Below are 14,936 nucleotides of genomic sequence, written 5' to 3' on the forward strand. Positions count from 1 at the left end.
TTTTTGGTCTGCCGTCATGTTACACTACTACGACATGCTGTCTTTGGAGGCGTCAGGGTCGTCGTCGGCCTAGTGTGACGAGACGGTCCAGCGACATCGTCGGCGGGCGACTCGTCGGCCGACCGTCTGCGTCTGCCTCGTGTCTGCGTCGGTGTCGTGTCGCTCTAGTGTAAACGCGCCTTAAGGCATTATGTGCACTTTGTTGACGCGACGACTGACGACGATGAAGAATTATGGCTCAGCCCTGTGTAATGGGTTGGAAGCTTTAAACGGCCCACCAGTTACGTAATTTGCATTCGATGCTCCCGGTCGCTATTTCCCTCTCCCGTCATGCTGTATAACATACGTTGACGTGGGAGAGAGACGGAGATGGGGGGGGGGGGGCGAAGAACTTCACTGAGACCCCGAGGAAATGGATCATGCGCTTATGGCTTCCTTGTCAACCAATACAAGTGCACTTGCGAAGAACCCACTACGCTATAAATCATTGCAATTTTACTGAGACCCCGAGGAAATGGATCATGCGCTTATGGGCTTCCTTGGCAACCAATACAAGTGCACTTGCAAGGAACCCACTACGCTATAAATCATTGTAATTTTTGAGAAGTAGGGCAGCAGGCACTGTGCCATTTTTCGTCATTCTACAGAGAGCCGTGGTACCTGCTAAACGCATGTAAGGCATTATGCGCACTTTGTTGATGCTGTGCCTGATGACGATGAAGAATTACGGCAGAGTCCTTTGTAATGGGTTAGAAGCATTCAATAACCTACTCGTTGCGCAATTCGCATTGTTTGACGCCTGGTTACAGAATTCGCGTTGTGCGACGCTTGGTGCTTATTTTACTCTTCTACCACGCTATATTGCATATGCTAATGTGGTTCCTTCCCGACATGAAGCCTGTATAGGACCTTTTTGCAAAGCAGTTTCAAGCACCGGCATGGCTCAGAGGTTGAATACTGGGCTCCCACGCAGAGGGCCCAGGTTCGAACCTCGTTCCACCCTGGAATTTTTTTCTTATTTCGTTTTTTTTTATTTCGAGCGATACTGGTTACGGACACCGGCGGCGGCGGCGGACAACTCGGCACCAAAAATGGCCGGTGAAATGATCTCATAACAGCTTTCGCTGTAAAAAAATAAGAAAAAAAGACACCTGGCGCCGCACTGCTATTGGCCGCGAGATCGAGCGGAGTCGCCGCCTGGCGGCTACTGGCTGAAGCGCGCCTAGTGTGGATTGCTCCATGCGTCGTCTGCTAGCGGCGTTGTGTTTGCATGTGCGCGTACGTCATGCAGGGCCTCAAAAGGCGGTTTGTTCCTTTGCGTTGGTGCAACTTTAACCGCTCGTAGGTATGCCTAACACGATGTAAAGAAGCATTTGGCCTTGATCGGCTGTATATGTACTGTAATAAGATCAGTGAGTGCACTTGTCGAGAGTGCTGTGTGCGTTCGTCGTACCGCCCGTTCACGAGAGTCATATGAGCGTAGGTGCCGCTCTGTGGTTCAAGCGCATTGCAAAGTGCACTCGACGTTGTCCTAAAGATGAGAAGGATTAAATCTCATGTGAATATAGCCTTTTAGCGGCTCGGTGGTTAAAAAAAAAGGGCTCTCATGCACTTGCGCGTTGTGGTTAGGTGTATAACTTCGGGACTGTCGTTTATAGGTTACGCGACGAGCTTTAGTTGTGTACGGTCCTGGTCCCACTGCAGAGAAATATTTCTGTCAAGTCACGCCTGACACTTCGGTACTTAAATTGTCCCCTAAACAGAACAGAAAATGGATTGGCACGGAAATCGCAAAACTGAGTTGCCTTGCGCAATTATAACTTGTGGCGAAATGTATACAAAGACACCCGTGTACTTGCGAGATAGCTTATGCCTGTCAAATTTGCGCTTTGGCAAGTTCAGTGTCGGAAGTGCGTCAGGCCTGAATCTCTTCCGCGAAAACCCTTAAAAAAAAGTCAGCGAGCGAGAAAAATATATTCATCAAGATCAGCAGTGGCGATAAACTCGCTCGCGCATTTTCATCGCTTACGTGGCGAGTGAGGGCTCATAAAACGATACCCTTTACTATGCACCAGATCATGCATACACACTTGCCGCGTTTCGGTGCACGTACTTGCCCTGCGGAACGCTGAGAACTGTTCTCGCGGCCGTGTAAACACAATGGAACATGCGCGAACTAGAAAAGGGCTCGGGGACTCTCGTTTAAACAGACTCATAGCCGAGCGCGAACAAACTTTGCATTCACAGCGCAGACGGTACATGAATGAAAAAGAATAAATTCCATGAATGAATTCTCGATTGATTTTCGCTTAATTTTCCTGCGGAAGTGCACGAAAATCAAAGCACAGGGAAGCTTCCCCGAGCGTTCGCTTACTGCGACCGTCTTCACGCTCGTAGTGCACAGCAGAAACAAGCATATAAATGCACACATTAGCGAAGTTATCGCTGACAACTCACCATTCTTTCTCGTCTGCGAATGCACCGTCGTCGAAGTGCTTGCTGCACACCATCGCGTACTTGGAAGGCGTCTTGCCGTTACGAAGCCTAACGAGCCAGTCGGCGACGTTCCGCGTCGGTGGGATAAAAATGGAAGCTTATCCCTGGCTCTGTGCTGTATGTGCGGCACTGTGGCACCGAACAAAACCTCACCATTGATAACGAAGAGTTTTCTGCGGGTACGGAACACAAAAACACGATGTGAAAACAGAAGCCCCGCGTGCACTTCTACACACACCCCACGAAACCAGTATCCACACTAGCGGGGTGACGGTGCTGCCACCTATACGTCGATCTCGCCGCGAATCCCTGCAGCGAAGTATTTTTCTAATGCCATGCTCTGCAATCAGCAAAATTTCATGCCAATTCGCTTCGTTGTTACTGGCTGAAATGTGTAAAAACCCTGTGTTTATGCATTCAGCAACGAAACAAATATTCGGCTTTGTGGTTTATTGAAACCAATGACAGATATTCACAGCCGACTCCGAGTGAAGAATTCGCAAACGTCCGCGTCCCCTTAGAGCGAGCTTGATGTAATTATGAGGAACGCCGTCATGGGGTTCTTCAGAACACTTGGAGTGCATAGAAATGTATACGCGGGCGTTCCCGTATTTCGGTGCAATGGAAATGCGCGCTTGTCGTAGGCGGAAATCGAACCCGCGTCCTCAAGCTAAGCAGTCGGACGTATAGGCTCGAAGCGAGCGTATCCTGCCGGATTTCTACTTGTAGCCTAATCTAGCACAAGTTTAGAGCACAGCAAGCGCGGTTGAAAGTGCTGGGTTACCTTCGCGACACGCACTCCTGCCGCACTGTGGTTTTGCCCGGGGTAAATGCTGAAGACGCAAAAATGAAGTGTATTATTATTTGATTTGCATACACAGATACACAAAGGAGAAAAGAGAGGCAGGCATTGTAGTGTTCAGTTTATTAGCAATGACAGATATGAACACGCAGCAGGTACAAAACAGTTTTCGTGTCATTCCTAACTGCCAGCGGCAAGTTATATTTTCGTCCACTTTACTTTCTTTGCGATTGCGGTGGACTTATACCAACAAGCGCAGCACTTCTGAAAAACTCTATTTTATTGCAAAAAAGAAGAAAAAGAACCTCACCCACGCACGTCTGCCCAGTTCTCTCGTGCACTGTCCGTTTATCTGCTTTCTTTTGTCTGTCATTGCACACCCCTCGCTTTCTTTCCTGGTAGCCCGTGCGCGGAGACAAACACGCACAAACCCCAAGAGGGACGTTCCGAGAATTCGGCCTTTTTTTTTTCCTTTTCATTTACCCGCTTCACCGCATACTCTCGGAGAATGGGTGAGGCGTAATCTCGCAAAGGCTCATGGGATGCGCACGGTCTGCACCAGCTTCCGGTTCAACGGCTCTCCGTCGGCGGCGTCGTTTCTGAGCCATCCGAGTTATCAGTGTCGCTGTCGCAAGGTCTACGTGCGCTTTCTTCATCGCAACCCATCGCGTATGCTGCGAATTCCTAGTGGACGCTACCATGGCCGCACCTAGGACTGACCACAACAGGTAAGCATGTGCTGTCATTGCCAAATAACATTTTTGTTCGAAGTGACAAACGACGGACTGTACGTGCTGTCACGATTCTGTCTTTCTCGAATGATAAGCGGCGTGGCCTTGGTTGTTACGTCTTTCTACTAGTTTAACTACAATTGTGATTTTGTAAGTTCTTAGTCATGTACATATTAACGCAGGACGGCCGCTAACGTGTTTATTTTTGCGGCTTTTCTTCTGTCACGGCGCTCAGCTGTTTTTGCACTCGTAGTTGTACTGCTCTGTCGTCGTCTCATATTGCAGGGTATAATAGCTCGTATCAACATTCACCGTGTGCAAGGGTTATCCTATGTTACCAAAACAACGTGTGCAGCTGCGGCAGCCTGGCAAAACGTTCAATCGTCCGTTCGCGAATCCGATTGGAATGCAGTGCTGTAAAGGCTTTAAAAGCCAAATCTGTCCGCGGTATTTTTTTTTTAGAGAAGTCAAGCTTGTTGGGCGTTTACGTATTTGCATCGCGTTGGCGAGCAGGCTGGCCGAGATGACGCTCACCTCATCGTCAGGCGCCGTGTTTCTTATGCGTAACTGCCTGTTCTGCTCGCATGTGCACCAGATAAGGTATTAGCAACAACTTGTAGGTTTGGGCGAGTCGGTTCATGATGCGAAAACTAGAAGCAGCGCGAAAAAAACGACGACAAAAATAGGAACAGTCCTGTTGTGTGTGTTCCTATTTTTGTCGTCGTTTTTTTCGCGCTGCTTCTAGTTTTTGCAGATAAGGTATGAATAAATTGATTAGTACAAAATAAATGCTTGGAGAAACACTTGAAATCACCAATAATACATTGTAGCTGTTATTTAAGTAGAATAGTGCGCTTTTTCTTGTTTACCTAACGACAGCATCTGGCTTTTTGCAGTTGTGAGCTAACTAGCCAGGCAATTGCACTTTCTCGGCTAAGTCAGCACAACTTTGCATGTAGGAATATGTCAAAACTAATGAATTGCCCATTTAAATTATCGTTTATTTTTTGTTTTTCTTTTCCAAGAACCTTCGACCTGGACACTGGGTGAAATCTCCACTATGAGCAAGGGGAACATCTGTGGCCGCAGATCAACTACGCAGCCATATGCCAATATTTCGTGCAAAAGGATAGCCACGATGGTGCAGCTGCCAATGCCTTCCGTGCGCTGGACGCTTACCAGTATGTCAAATCTGTTATGTAGCATGCTGTCTCGACAGTCTACCAAAAAGCTGCATTAGGATGTAACGACTGCACTTTGTGCTTCTTATTACAAAAACATTTTATGAATTCATGACTTCACGTCGTTTATACTCATGGTGTTAACGCGTGTTGCCTAAAAAATGCACTTCTGCAGGTAAAGTCCACGATATTAAGACAGCAGTCCCACAACCGGGACTGCGCGTTTTAAAAGGCTATGTGAGCCCATCGCAGAGGTCCGGGCCTCTGTATGAATGTTGGATTGCAGTGACGGACAAGGGCGAAATCGAAGATGCCAGGTGTTCGTGCATGGCGGGGTAAGAAAAAAAAACGCTGACTACAGTGCTATTTGCAATGTTTATTTTTGCACCGGTGTCACTGCTCCTGAAGAATTAGACAAAGACATGGATAATGGCAGACCAAACACATATATAAATTTAAGATACGTTGAGTGAAGCGAGAAGACTAAAGAACTGTGTACACACATTATGGTCAGTATGTATTACCGTGTCTTTTTTTACACATTTTTCGTATAATTGTTTTCAATGAGCCATTGAACAACCAACCCATATATAAAGTCTTCTAAACAACAGTCAGATGGACATAAGTCAATTTATCTCGGTCGTTAAGTCGCACCCATCTTTGGCCAATGGTCATGCTTTTCTCAGTATCTGCTTCAGCTCCACTGGATGGATAGTCCTTGGAGGGATGGCATCTGAAAATCTTTTGGCCGTATCGACCATCATGAGCATGTACTAGTTGTTTGCTAGAGGTTGGAAACTATAATGTTAATGGCTGGAATTTTTCTTTGCGGGACACAAGTGGAAGGTTTGGATATTAGCGCAAGAGCTACTCCATTAGACATGCCTATCCATCTGTCAAAGTAGTTGCCGAGACAAAATGCAAATTGCTCCCCAATCTCAACATCATATGGGCTTGCACTTCCGAAATCCTTTCGCTATCAATCTAAACTTCTGCAGCAGTGCTGTTCTCCTCTCCCCACGCCAAAGTTTCAACTGTACAATCTCTACTATTTACTCATTTTCCTAGTTCAGTTGCACTCATCATGCCCACTACTGTGTACTTTGCATGCGTGATCACTACAGCAACTTTTTTATCGCATAAGAAATTGGAAAGTTCCTCATGTCTCGGACAGATCCTGCCTTTTCTGCAACAATATCTAACTTGCCGGAATTTAAGTTCCACATGGCTCAAACACTGCAGTGAATAAATCGTTGCTGGCTTGCCAAATATTTTGTTGCAATTCCTGACGCATGTGACTAGGACATGAACAGGGCTTACAGCAAACTGAGCACATACGTATTTCAAGCACTTTACAGGAAGAAATAACACTATACACCAAATTCAAGGCACCTTTTATGTAGACCAAATATGTGTTGGTCCATATACATACACATTTCAAGCACTTTACAGGAAGAAAGAACACCATACACCAAATTCAAGGCACCTTCTGGGTAGACCAAATAGGTGTTGGTCCTACATTTGCTTTGGCATCTTTTCAAGATCACTAACTGAGCATGCGCACTGCACCAACAAGTCCTAATTTTATAGTTTGTGGAGAGTATGTGGAGAACAGTGGAGCACGAGAGTTCGTGCTTCACTGCTGCAGCCATATTGGCCATGGAGTTGCCCTCAGAGCACAGAATAAGGCTGTTTTTATAGGCACTCTTGTCCGGTAGAGCAGGTTAGACGAATATTGGAGCTACTGCTGCTTCATTCCAGCTCATATCCGCCTTAGTTTGCCTCTTCCATGGTTGAAGGAGACACCAGCCTTCCTGGTCATTAACCACTTCTCTTTCCTCCTTGTTTCCACATGCTGGCAGTGTGCACTGCTTTTCTCACTTTTGTCATGGGCAGCAAAGCTACTGAATCTGCCTTCTTTTTCTTCGATACCATTGTTAAAATCCAGTATCTGCTCCCATTCTTTGAACAAACTTATGACAAGACACCTTAAGCAGCCATGCAATGCAAAAGCTTTTTCTTTTTCCAGGTTGGGGCGGGTCTGCAGTCACAGTGCTGCAGTTTGCTTTGCTGTCGACTTTTGGACCCAGGTCAGCACTGGACATCCCGCTCCAACGGATCTGCCATGCCGGTGGGTGCAGCTTCGCCTAAAGAAGGTAATAGCAAAATGAGACAACGTAGGTTTTAGCTTCGCAGCCCTACTTTAAAATAGTGCAAGCCAGGAGTTTCAGCACATTGACGGATGGGATGCGCCATTATAACATAACAGTGCCAACAAACATGCCAGTTCAGTTTTATATATTCTAATTTCTTCTGCAGATCCCATCTAAGCCAGCCAAAAAGATATCCTATCAGCGGCATCGTTATGGGCCAACGGCAACAGTGACGAAAGAGCGTGGACCAGTTAACCTGAAAGGGATCCCTGACGTAAAAGGCTTCCTGGAAAGCCTGCAGCAGGTGAAACATATAACAGTGCACTTGAACCATTTCATTGCTGGTTTTTTTAGGCACTGCTCTGCCCTGTCTGCCGGGTTTTTTTTTTTTTTTTGCATGGTATGTGGAAATTTTTTGTTAGCAATGCAGTAGGGTGCTTTTCAGGACTTGTAAACATTTTTACTGAGGATTATCTTGACAAATAAAAAGCATTACTCGTTACAAGCAAATTAACGAGTACAAGAAAATTGCAAGCACAGAACTAATTAGGCAAATAATATAATTAGCCATTAATTCACAGTGGCTAAGCCACTAATCCATTTTATTCGGAGTCCAAATTCATCAAGAGCTCCTGCATTTCTTCGTTTTCCAAATTACGCACGCACGTGGCATGCTGACTCACCATGCTGAGATGCTGGCGATGAGACTCAACCGACACTGGTGTGGAAGCATGCGCTTCATCTATTGTCGAAAATTCCACTAAGAGTTATATTTTGTATATGTTCCCTCTATAGATGGCGGGACACACCAGCATTGTTTTCTTTTACAAGAGTTGTCTCGTGAGTGGCAGGGAGTGATTTAATGAGGCAAAACGAGTGTCATCGCCAGAGTTATTTCGGGATTAGTGGTGAAAGGTTTAACATTTGTCTCATAGCACTTCAATGCCTGCAATTCTTGGTTTTCCTCTGCAGGTTGCACCTTCATCCAGGGTTTTCACACTAACGACCCCCCAGGCAGGAGTGGTTCCTGCTGCCACAGTACCGCAAGATGCCACTGTCCTGCACAATTCTCCTACAGCAACTCTAGATATAACTCTCGAGGCACCATTGTCTGCGTATACCTCTAGGCTTCTCAATTCAAAAGGTTTTAAAAATGAAAATGTGGGTGCCTTGGCAGCCGACGTAGTAGACAAATTCATGATAACAGAGGCTGAGGCAAGGAGAATTGAATGTTCAACAAGAACGCAGGCAAACAATCCCCTGTGGCACCAGCATAGAAAAGGCAGGGTAACTGCATCAATCTTCAAAGATGTGTGTCGTTCGAAAAGAGTGCGCTGCACGACTCTATTCAACAAGATCATGAGCCTGCGCCCATTAAACGTGCCCGCCGTTTTGTATGGTGTAGCCAATGAGCCGGTGGCCAAGGAGCGGCTACTTGAACACCTGCAGACAACGCATACTAATGCACGCATTGAAGCATGTGGCCTAATGGTACACCCAAATTATCCACTCCTCGGCTGCAGCCCAGATGGCATTTTCTTATGCGACTGCCATGACCCTGCACTAGTTGAAGTGAAGTGTCTCTTCAGCTTGAGAGACTGCAGTCCCCAAGATTTGGTAGCCGAAGGTCAGAAGAGGAAGGGGTTCTGCCTTACAGCCAATGGGACGTTGAAAGAAAGCCATGCCTACTACTACCAGGTGCAAGCTCAGCTTCATCTAAACCTGGACAACATAAAAAAAATGCTACTTCTACCTTCATGTCGAGGGCGGCGGGCACCTGGTAGTAGTAGAAAGAGACGAAAGTTTTATGGAAACGCACAAAGATAGCTTGGAAGCTTTTGTGAGAGACATTGTTTTGCCTAGAGTAATTCTTGGAACCGCTATGTGAAGGCCAGGAAATGTAATATCATCTGTGGTTGTACGTGCTAAAGTCACAGTATGATTAAGAGGCACACCGTAGTGGAAGGCTCCAAGTAAATTCAACCAACTGGGGTGCCTTACCATGCACCAATATTGCACAGTACACGGGCCTTCAGCATTTTGCCTCCATTGAAATGCAACTGCCATGTCCGAGATAGAGCTCGCGACCTACAGGTCAGCAGCCAAGCACAGTAACCACTGTACCACCGAGGTCAACAAGTCCATGAAATGCAATATTTTTGCCAGTTAATTACTGCTCCATGTTTTATGCAAGTACTTGTCAACCGTTCCTTTCTGAAAACTTTAGCACCTATGAATCTGAGTGCAACAATGAGCAGTGATTCCACTCCTGCGCCAACTGCGCCAAAGTGCGCCAAATTGTGTTTACTGCGCCATCCTGATAATATCGACGAAATTTGCGCCAAACTGCACCAAAGTCTCGGGTTTGGGGGCGCCTATCACCGGCAATCGCACCGCCGGCGCGTCAGAACATGTGCAGCTCGATCTTGGGGCTGCCAATAAAGTCGCAATCATGGACCAAGAATTATTCCTCTGAATAAATAGCGCTCGCGCGTGCGTTCCGAGTAACCCACGATGCCATGCACGGTGCCGACGCAGCTTCTGTTACACTCTACTTCTGTTCTGCAAGTCGGCTCGACAGCAAAACGCGCTCTCCCCAGAGGCTCGTGACGTCTAGGCCTATCGGTAGCGAGAAAGTGCGACGGCGATTCATCGGCGGACGTCGTCTGTTCCAGAAACGCTGCTGATAGCTCGTTTCAAGCGTCGCACGGCACGTAAGGAAAGCAATGTTCAGTAATAACTACATGAGTACCGCTAAAATGTCTGTCACTTCTGTTTCCGGACATCGCGGAATGAAATCTGGGATATCGCTAGCAGTAGATATCGGACAATATCGAATTTTCCTTGCTTCGTGTTCATGGAAGAGCACGCGAACGGTGGAAACGCGTTGACACTTTTCCTCAGATATACTTTATCGATGGATCTTCATCCAGAACAGCTTTTTCGTAATTCCTTCCGCCAGCACGTCTGAGTTTGTAATCACTCTGCAGTAAATACCCCCTAAAAGGCCCTGCCCTTTCGAGCTCACGTGCTAGGGTTCCAATTCGAATTTTTTGCTTGCTTTTTTTAAAAATGTCATCTCATTAGTAAAATCATATCTCCTGGTCGGAGCAGCCGCAAATGCGCAGCTGTCAGTAGCGGGCCCGTCGCTGACGGCCCACAGTGAAGCGGCTACGCATATGTTACACGTCCGCCCCTCGCTTTCGGGGGTCAATAGCTAACGGTTAAAAAAATTCAGTTTCGTTTAAGAGCGAAGCAATGAATGCGATACCAAAAAATTGTATTGTGAAACGAAGTAAGACTAGCCGCTAACTCTTTTGGATCCGATCTCGCGTAACTCAACAAAACGCTGGTTTAAGCGAATATGGCCCCTCCAGGAACCGAAGCGTTTTCTTGCTCTGAGTTCTCTGTACGCGAAGTAAGCGTTGAGAGCACAGCAAGTTTACGAGCCGTCTCCTGATGCCTCGAGATAGCGCGCGCGCAAGCGGCTGCGCGCTTCGAACGATGCGGTACCCCCCCCCCCCTTTCTGCTCCCCTGGCGTTCCTTCATGCTCCTTACGAAAGACGGGCGGGGCGTTTCCTCTCTGATGAGCAATCGATGGCAGGCCCGCACGAGGGAAGATGTTATCTCATGCGCTGTCCGTGCGGCGGAGACAGACGGCCGGCTAGCTTAATCTCCGCTTCAGCCGCGTTCGTCGCCAGCGCTCGCGAGCTTTTACCCGCGGCTAGAATGCGCGTGGTGATGTTATTAGATGCGAAGTATCTTAGTATCTTAAGGCGGAGCTCAATCCGGTGGTGGTGGTGCTGGTGGTGGTGGTGTGCGGCGTGACCACCCTTACTGCGCATGCGCATAGCCTCTCCACACACCTCCTCTCCACTTCCCCATGTCCTCTACCCCTCTCCCCTCCCCCTCTCCACTTCCCCTCTCCCCTCCCCCTTTCCACTCTTCCTCTGAAACGCGGGCTAGACATGCCGAAATTCTCTCCTGCGCAACGCCGCGATGAGCTCGAGCGCATGCGCGTCCCCTCCCCTTCTCTCTTCTCTCCTACGCTGCCCCCCTCTCGCCCGCCTGTCGACCGCGTTCCCCGCTCGCCCTGTGAGAATTAACGGCCAGGCTAGATGGAAGATACGAAGCGCGTAGCGTCCCTCTTCGCGTTCCACGACGCGAGGTCGGTAGCATGCCCAACGAACGCCAACGGAACGCGATCGTGCAAGTGCTCCGGCTTCGCATTGCCTCATGGTCCCCTTTAGCGGGAGATGGTGTAATTTTTTAATTTGGACTTTATACGGAAAATTACGGCAACGGCGACGGCAAAAATCCGCCGAGAGTGTCCATATAATTGCTATCGCAAGGGTCAATGTACGGGGCAGATTTTGCGCCACCCCCCCCTGCCCCCCCCCCTGTGCGCGCGCCTATGCTCCTGAGATGATTTTTTCCTTGAGATTTGCAATGAATCGAAATATTTCTAGCCTTTATAAGAGTCCCATAATAATACTCAGGTGCTTGAATGTTAATGCAATATGCTTCTGTATTGCACTCCAGGATGTAAAATTCGCTGCTCCAAAGTGCTCCCAGATGCAAAATTATCTGCTCCAAAGTGCTCCAAGATGAAAATTTTGCTGCTCCAAAGTGCTCCAAAACGGAAATTTTGCTGCTCCAAAAATTGCTCCAAATCAGAAGTCCTCGGTAGCGTCACTGAATGAGTCATACACATTATTACATAATCCAATATGTTCGTGAGCTTGCTTGGTGCTTGTAGTTTTGCAAGTGCGAGGGAACAATACTTGTATTTTTAGCAATCGTATTATAGTGTGCGATATTTTAAGCAAGTGTGATGTCCCTTCTATTGTAGTGACGTGGTCAGCAGTTGAGCACTGTAACCACTGTACCACTGAGATGGACAAGTCCATGAAATGTGATATTTTTGCCAACTCAATTACTGCTCTATATTTTATACAAGTGCTAGTCAACTTATGAAACTGAGTGAACAGTGAGCCGTACACATTATTGCTTAACCTAATATGTTTGTGAGCTTTCTTGGTGCTCGTATATTTTGCAACTGCCAAGAACAATACTTGTATTTTTAGCAATTTCATCACAATACGTGATATTTTAGGCAAGCGCAATATCACTAACTTGTGTTTATAACGATTTGTTTACTAGCCGAGTTAACATGGAGTATTGTCATGGTGTTTCTTCGAAGCATGCAGAATATAAAGACTATCGAGTCATATGTATCATAACTTCAGGCAAAATGACTATATTTTTTCTTATGTACTTATCGTGCTTACTTATCATTAATGGTGAACTGTAGGACTAGCAACCTTTTTTTAAGGGGGACTTTTATTGTGACTATGAATGCCTATTTCAATGTTGGTGCCTATCTTTTATTTTCGTAGCCTAACAATGCCTTTTTCCGCCTTCTGTGCTAGCCACATTTTCTTTATAATGTGAAGTATGTTGGTGCCTATCTTTTATTTTCGTAGCCTAACAATGCCTTTTTCCGCCTTCTGTGCTAGCCACATTTTCTTTATAATGTGAAGTTAAACTGAACAGTTCTACGTGTCAAAACCAAAAATCAGATTATAAAATTTCACCACCTGCAGATCTTTAGGTGCATGGTACATGGCTGCATTTGCATTTTGCCCCAGATGAAATGTGGCTGGCAGGGTCAGGATTTCGTCCTGCGACCTTGTGCTTAGCAGTGCAACACCAAAGCTACTAAGCAACCATAGCGTGTTTTGTAATGTTATCACTCACTGGGGAACTTGGTTGACGACAGCCATTTTTAACCATGAGCACTTTGCCAGTGTAATGGCTGTATTTGCATGTCTAGGAAGAACTCACCACCTTGCCCTGTGGACATATTGCCGACAGAGTTAAATATTCAATTTGTCTGTTTTTCTTTTTTGGTACTCAAAACTGGCAAATATTCTGCTGCTCTTGAGGACATCAAATCATCGAACAATCGAAAGTATAAGTATGTACCGCTAAGTTTGGTGGACGCTGAGTGTTCTTTTGCTGCTACGCTTTAATACTATGAGAAAAAAAGACTGAATGTGAAACCCAATAACCTTGAGTTGGCGCTTGTTCTGAGTGTTTTCACAAGTTTTCCCATAGCATCTTAAATCGTGGTAAAATTCAGTGAACTCTTGTAACCTATGCCTTTTTAATGATCTCTTTTATGCATTGTGCCTACAATAAAGCTTTGAAAATTTACTCCAGGTCCACTTGTGTGGTTATTTCTGTGTGGTTTGTAAACATCAATCAGGTAAGCAAGAAAGGTTCATGGTCCAAACTGGTGAACATTCAATCACTGCATCATTACATGTTGTAAAGCTTTCCATGTGCTAACATGCAATAAAGCTTTAAATAAAATAGTGGTGAAATTGTTAGCAATGTCACAGGGCACACTTTCTTCGAAAGCCATCAGAATCGGGTATAGCTGTATCGCTCACCTTTTTTTGAGAGTGGTAGGCAAAGATTCACAAGCCCAGCAACTACAGTTGTGATCTCGTCATAAACATCCACTAATGTGTGAGGAACAGCGCCAGTCATTATGCGCCATTTCTTCAGATGACCAATGGCTCTCTCGACAATAATCCGTGTTGAAGAAATTCTCCTTGAGGTTGTGACTTCTTGTCCAGGAAGCTGCACCCTGTTCTTTGTAAAACTTGGTGTTATGAGCTGAACGTTTTTTTCATAGAATTCTTCAAAGAGGAGAAAGCCATGATCAGCCAGAACCTGGTCGCCACTTTGTAGGTGGTCCATAAATCCTGCGCCAAAAAGAGGCAAGAATTGAGTTGCTGAAAATATTGCACTGATCTAATAATGGGTATGAACAGCTCACCAGATGATAATGTCAGCTCCTTATCGGAAATTCTTCCTCCATAGGTCTTTGACGAAAACATAACTGCACCGTGAGGGTTTACTGCAACAAGGTACTTCAACGTACTATTTTGTTTGTAGTTGCTCCACACAATTTGTTGACAATCCTGGTTTAAAGGCCTGCAAAGTTTAAGACAGTGAATCATCTGCATGCTAACTTATATTGACTACAATTCACTGGTTGCAATGCATAGGTAGTCAAACAAGTGATAAAGAATAGGTGCTTCAGTTATGAATGTATAAAATTATACATCTTGCCTAGCAACGGTCACTTCTGTGCAGTCAATGATTGCACGCAGCTTGGGAAAGTTCTTGCGTTCCTTTTCTGTCAACCAGCTGTGGCACACCTGAGGACTTGGGAACACTATCACTCCTTTGCAAAGGTTGTGAACAGCAACCAAGAGAAGCCTGAAATTCTGGCTGATAGTCTTTGGTGTGACGTCAAACCTATATGCCAAATCCTTAAATGCAACGTTTAGACGAAGTTTCATCAGGAAGGAAAGCAGATGCATCTCATGAGGGAACTTGTGCTGTGCAGAGGGAAGAACGGGGACAATGCTGGCTAGCATGACGAAGGAAACTGTCTTTGGCAACCCTGAAACAAACAAAAAAAGAAAATGCTATGCATAAGAAAGTCCATCTTGTGTAAGGTGTACAAGACCTCAATTTATACATGCCTGTATA

The 14,936-nt window shown here is 46.0% G+C and overlaps 1 protein-coding gene across 5 annotated transcripts; it reads left to right on the forward strand.

Annotated features, from left to right (window-relative positions):
- The first annotated feature begins 5,283 nt into the window (after window positions 1–5,283).
- Window positions 5,284–9,824, forward strand: LOC119391001 (uncharacterized). 5 transcript variants are annotated; one of them, XM_037658708.2, is made up of 4 exons: window positions 5,284–5,545; window positions 7,240–7,366; window positions 7,530–7,667; window positions 8,336–9,824. In XM_037658708.2, exons 1-4 carry the CDS (start codon window positions 5,538–5,540, stop codon window positions 9,188–9,190), a joined length of 1,128 nt encoding a protein of 375 aa, XP_037514636.1. In that variant the 5' UTR covers window positions 5,284–5,537; the 3' UTR covers window positions 9,191–9,824. The 5 variants fall into 5 exon arrangements, 4 of the variants coding, with proteins under 4 accessions (XP_037514636.1, XP_037514635.1, XP_037514637.1 ...); XM_037658707.2 differs by having other exon boundaries at window positions 7,240–7,341; XM_037658709.2 differs by lacking the exon at window positions 5,284–5,545 and adding an exon at window positions 5,560–5,719 and having other exon boundaries at window positions 7,240–7,341.
- Window positions 9,825–14,936: the final 5,112 nt, after the last annotated feature.

This window comes from Rhipicephalus sanguineus, chromosome 4, assembly GCF_013339695.2.
Source record: "Rhipicephalus sanguineus isolate Rsan-2018 chromosome 4, BIME_Rsan_1.4, whole genome shotgun sequence".
Lineage (NCBI taxonomy): Eukaryota > Metazoa > Arthropoda > Arachnida > Ixodida > Ixodidae > Rhipicephalus > Rhipicephalus sanguineus.

Excerpts from the sequence above, each read along its gene's own strand:
- LOC119391001 (XM_037658706.2), top strand. The coding sequence starts at position 7,187 with ATGACAAGACACCTTAAGCAGCCATGCAATGCAAAAGCTTTTTCTTTT. Across the intron at positions 7,367-7,529 it reads TGCAGCTTCGCCTAAAGAAG|ATCCCATCTAAGCCAGCCAA; the intron begins GTAATAGCAAAA and ends TTTCTTCTGCAG. Across the intron at positions 7,668-8,335 it reads TCCTGGAAAGCCTGCAGCAG|GTTGCACCTTCATCCAGGGT; the intron begins GTGAAACATATA and ends TTTCCTCTGCAG.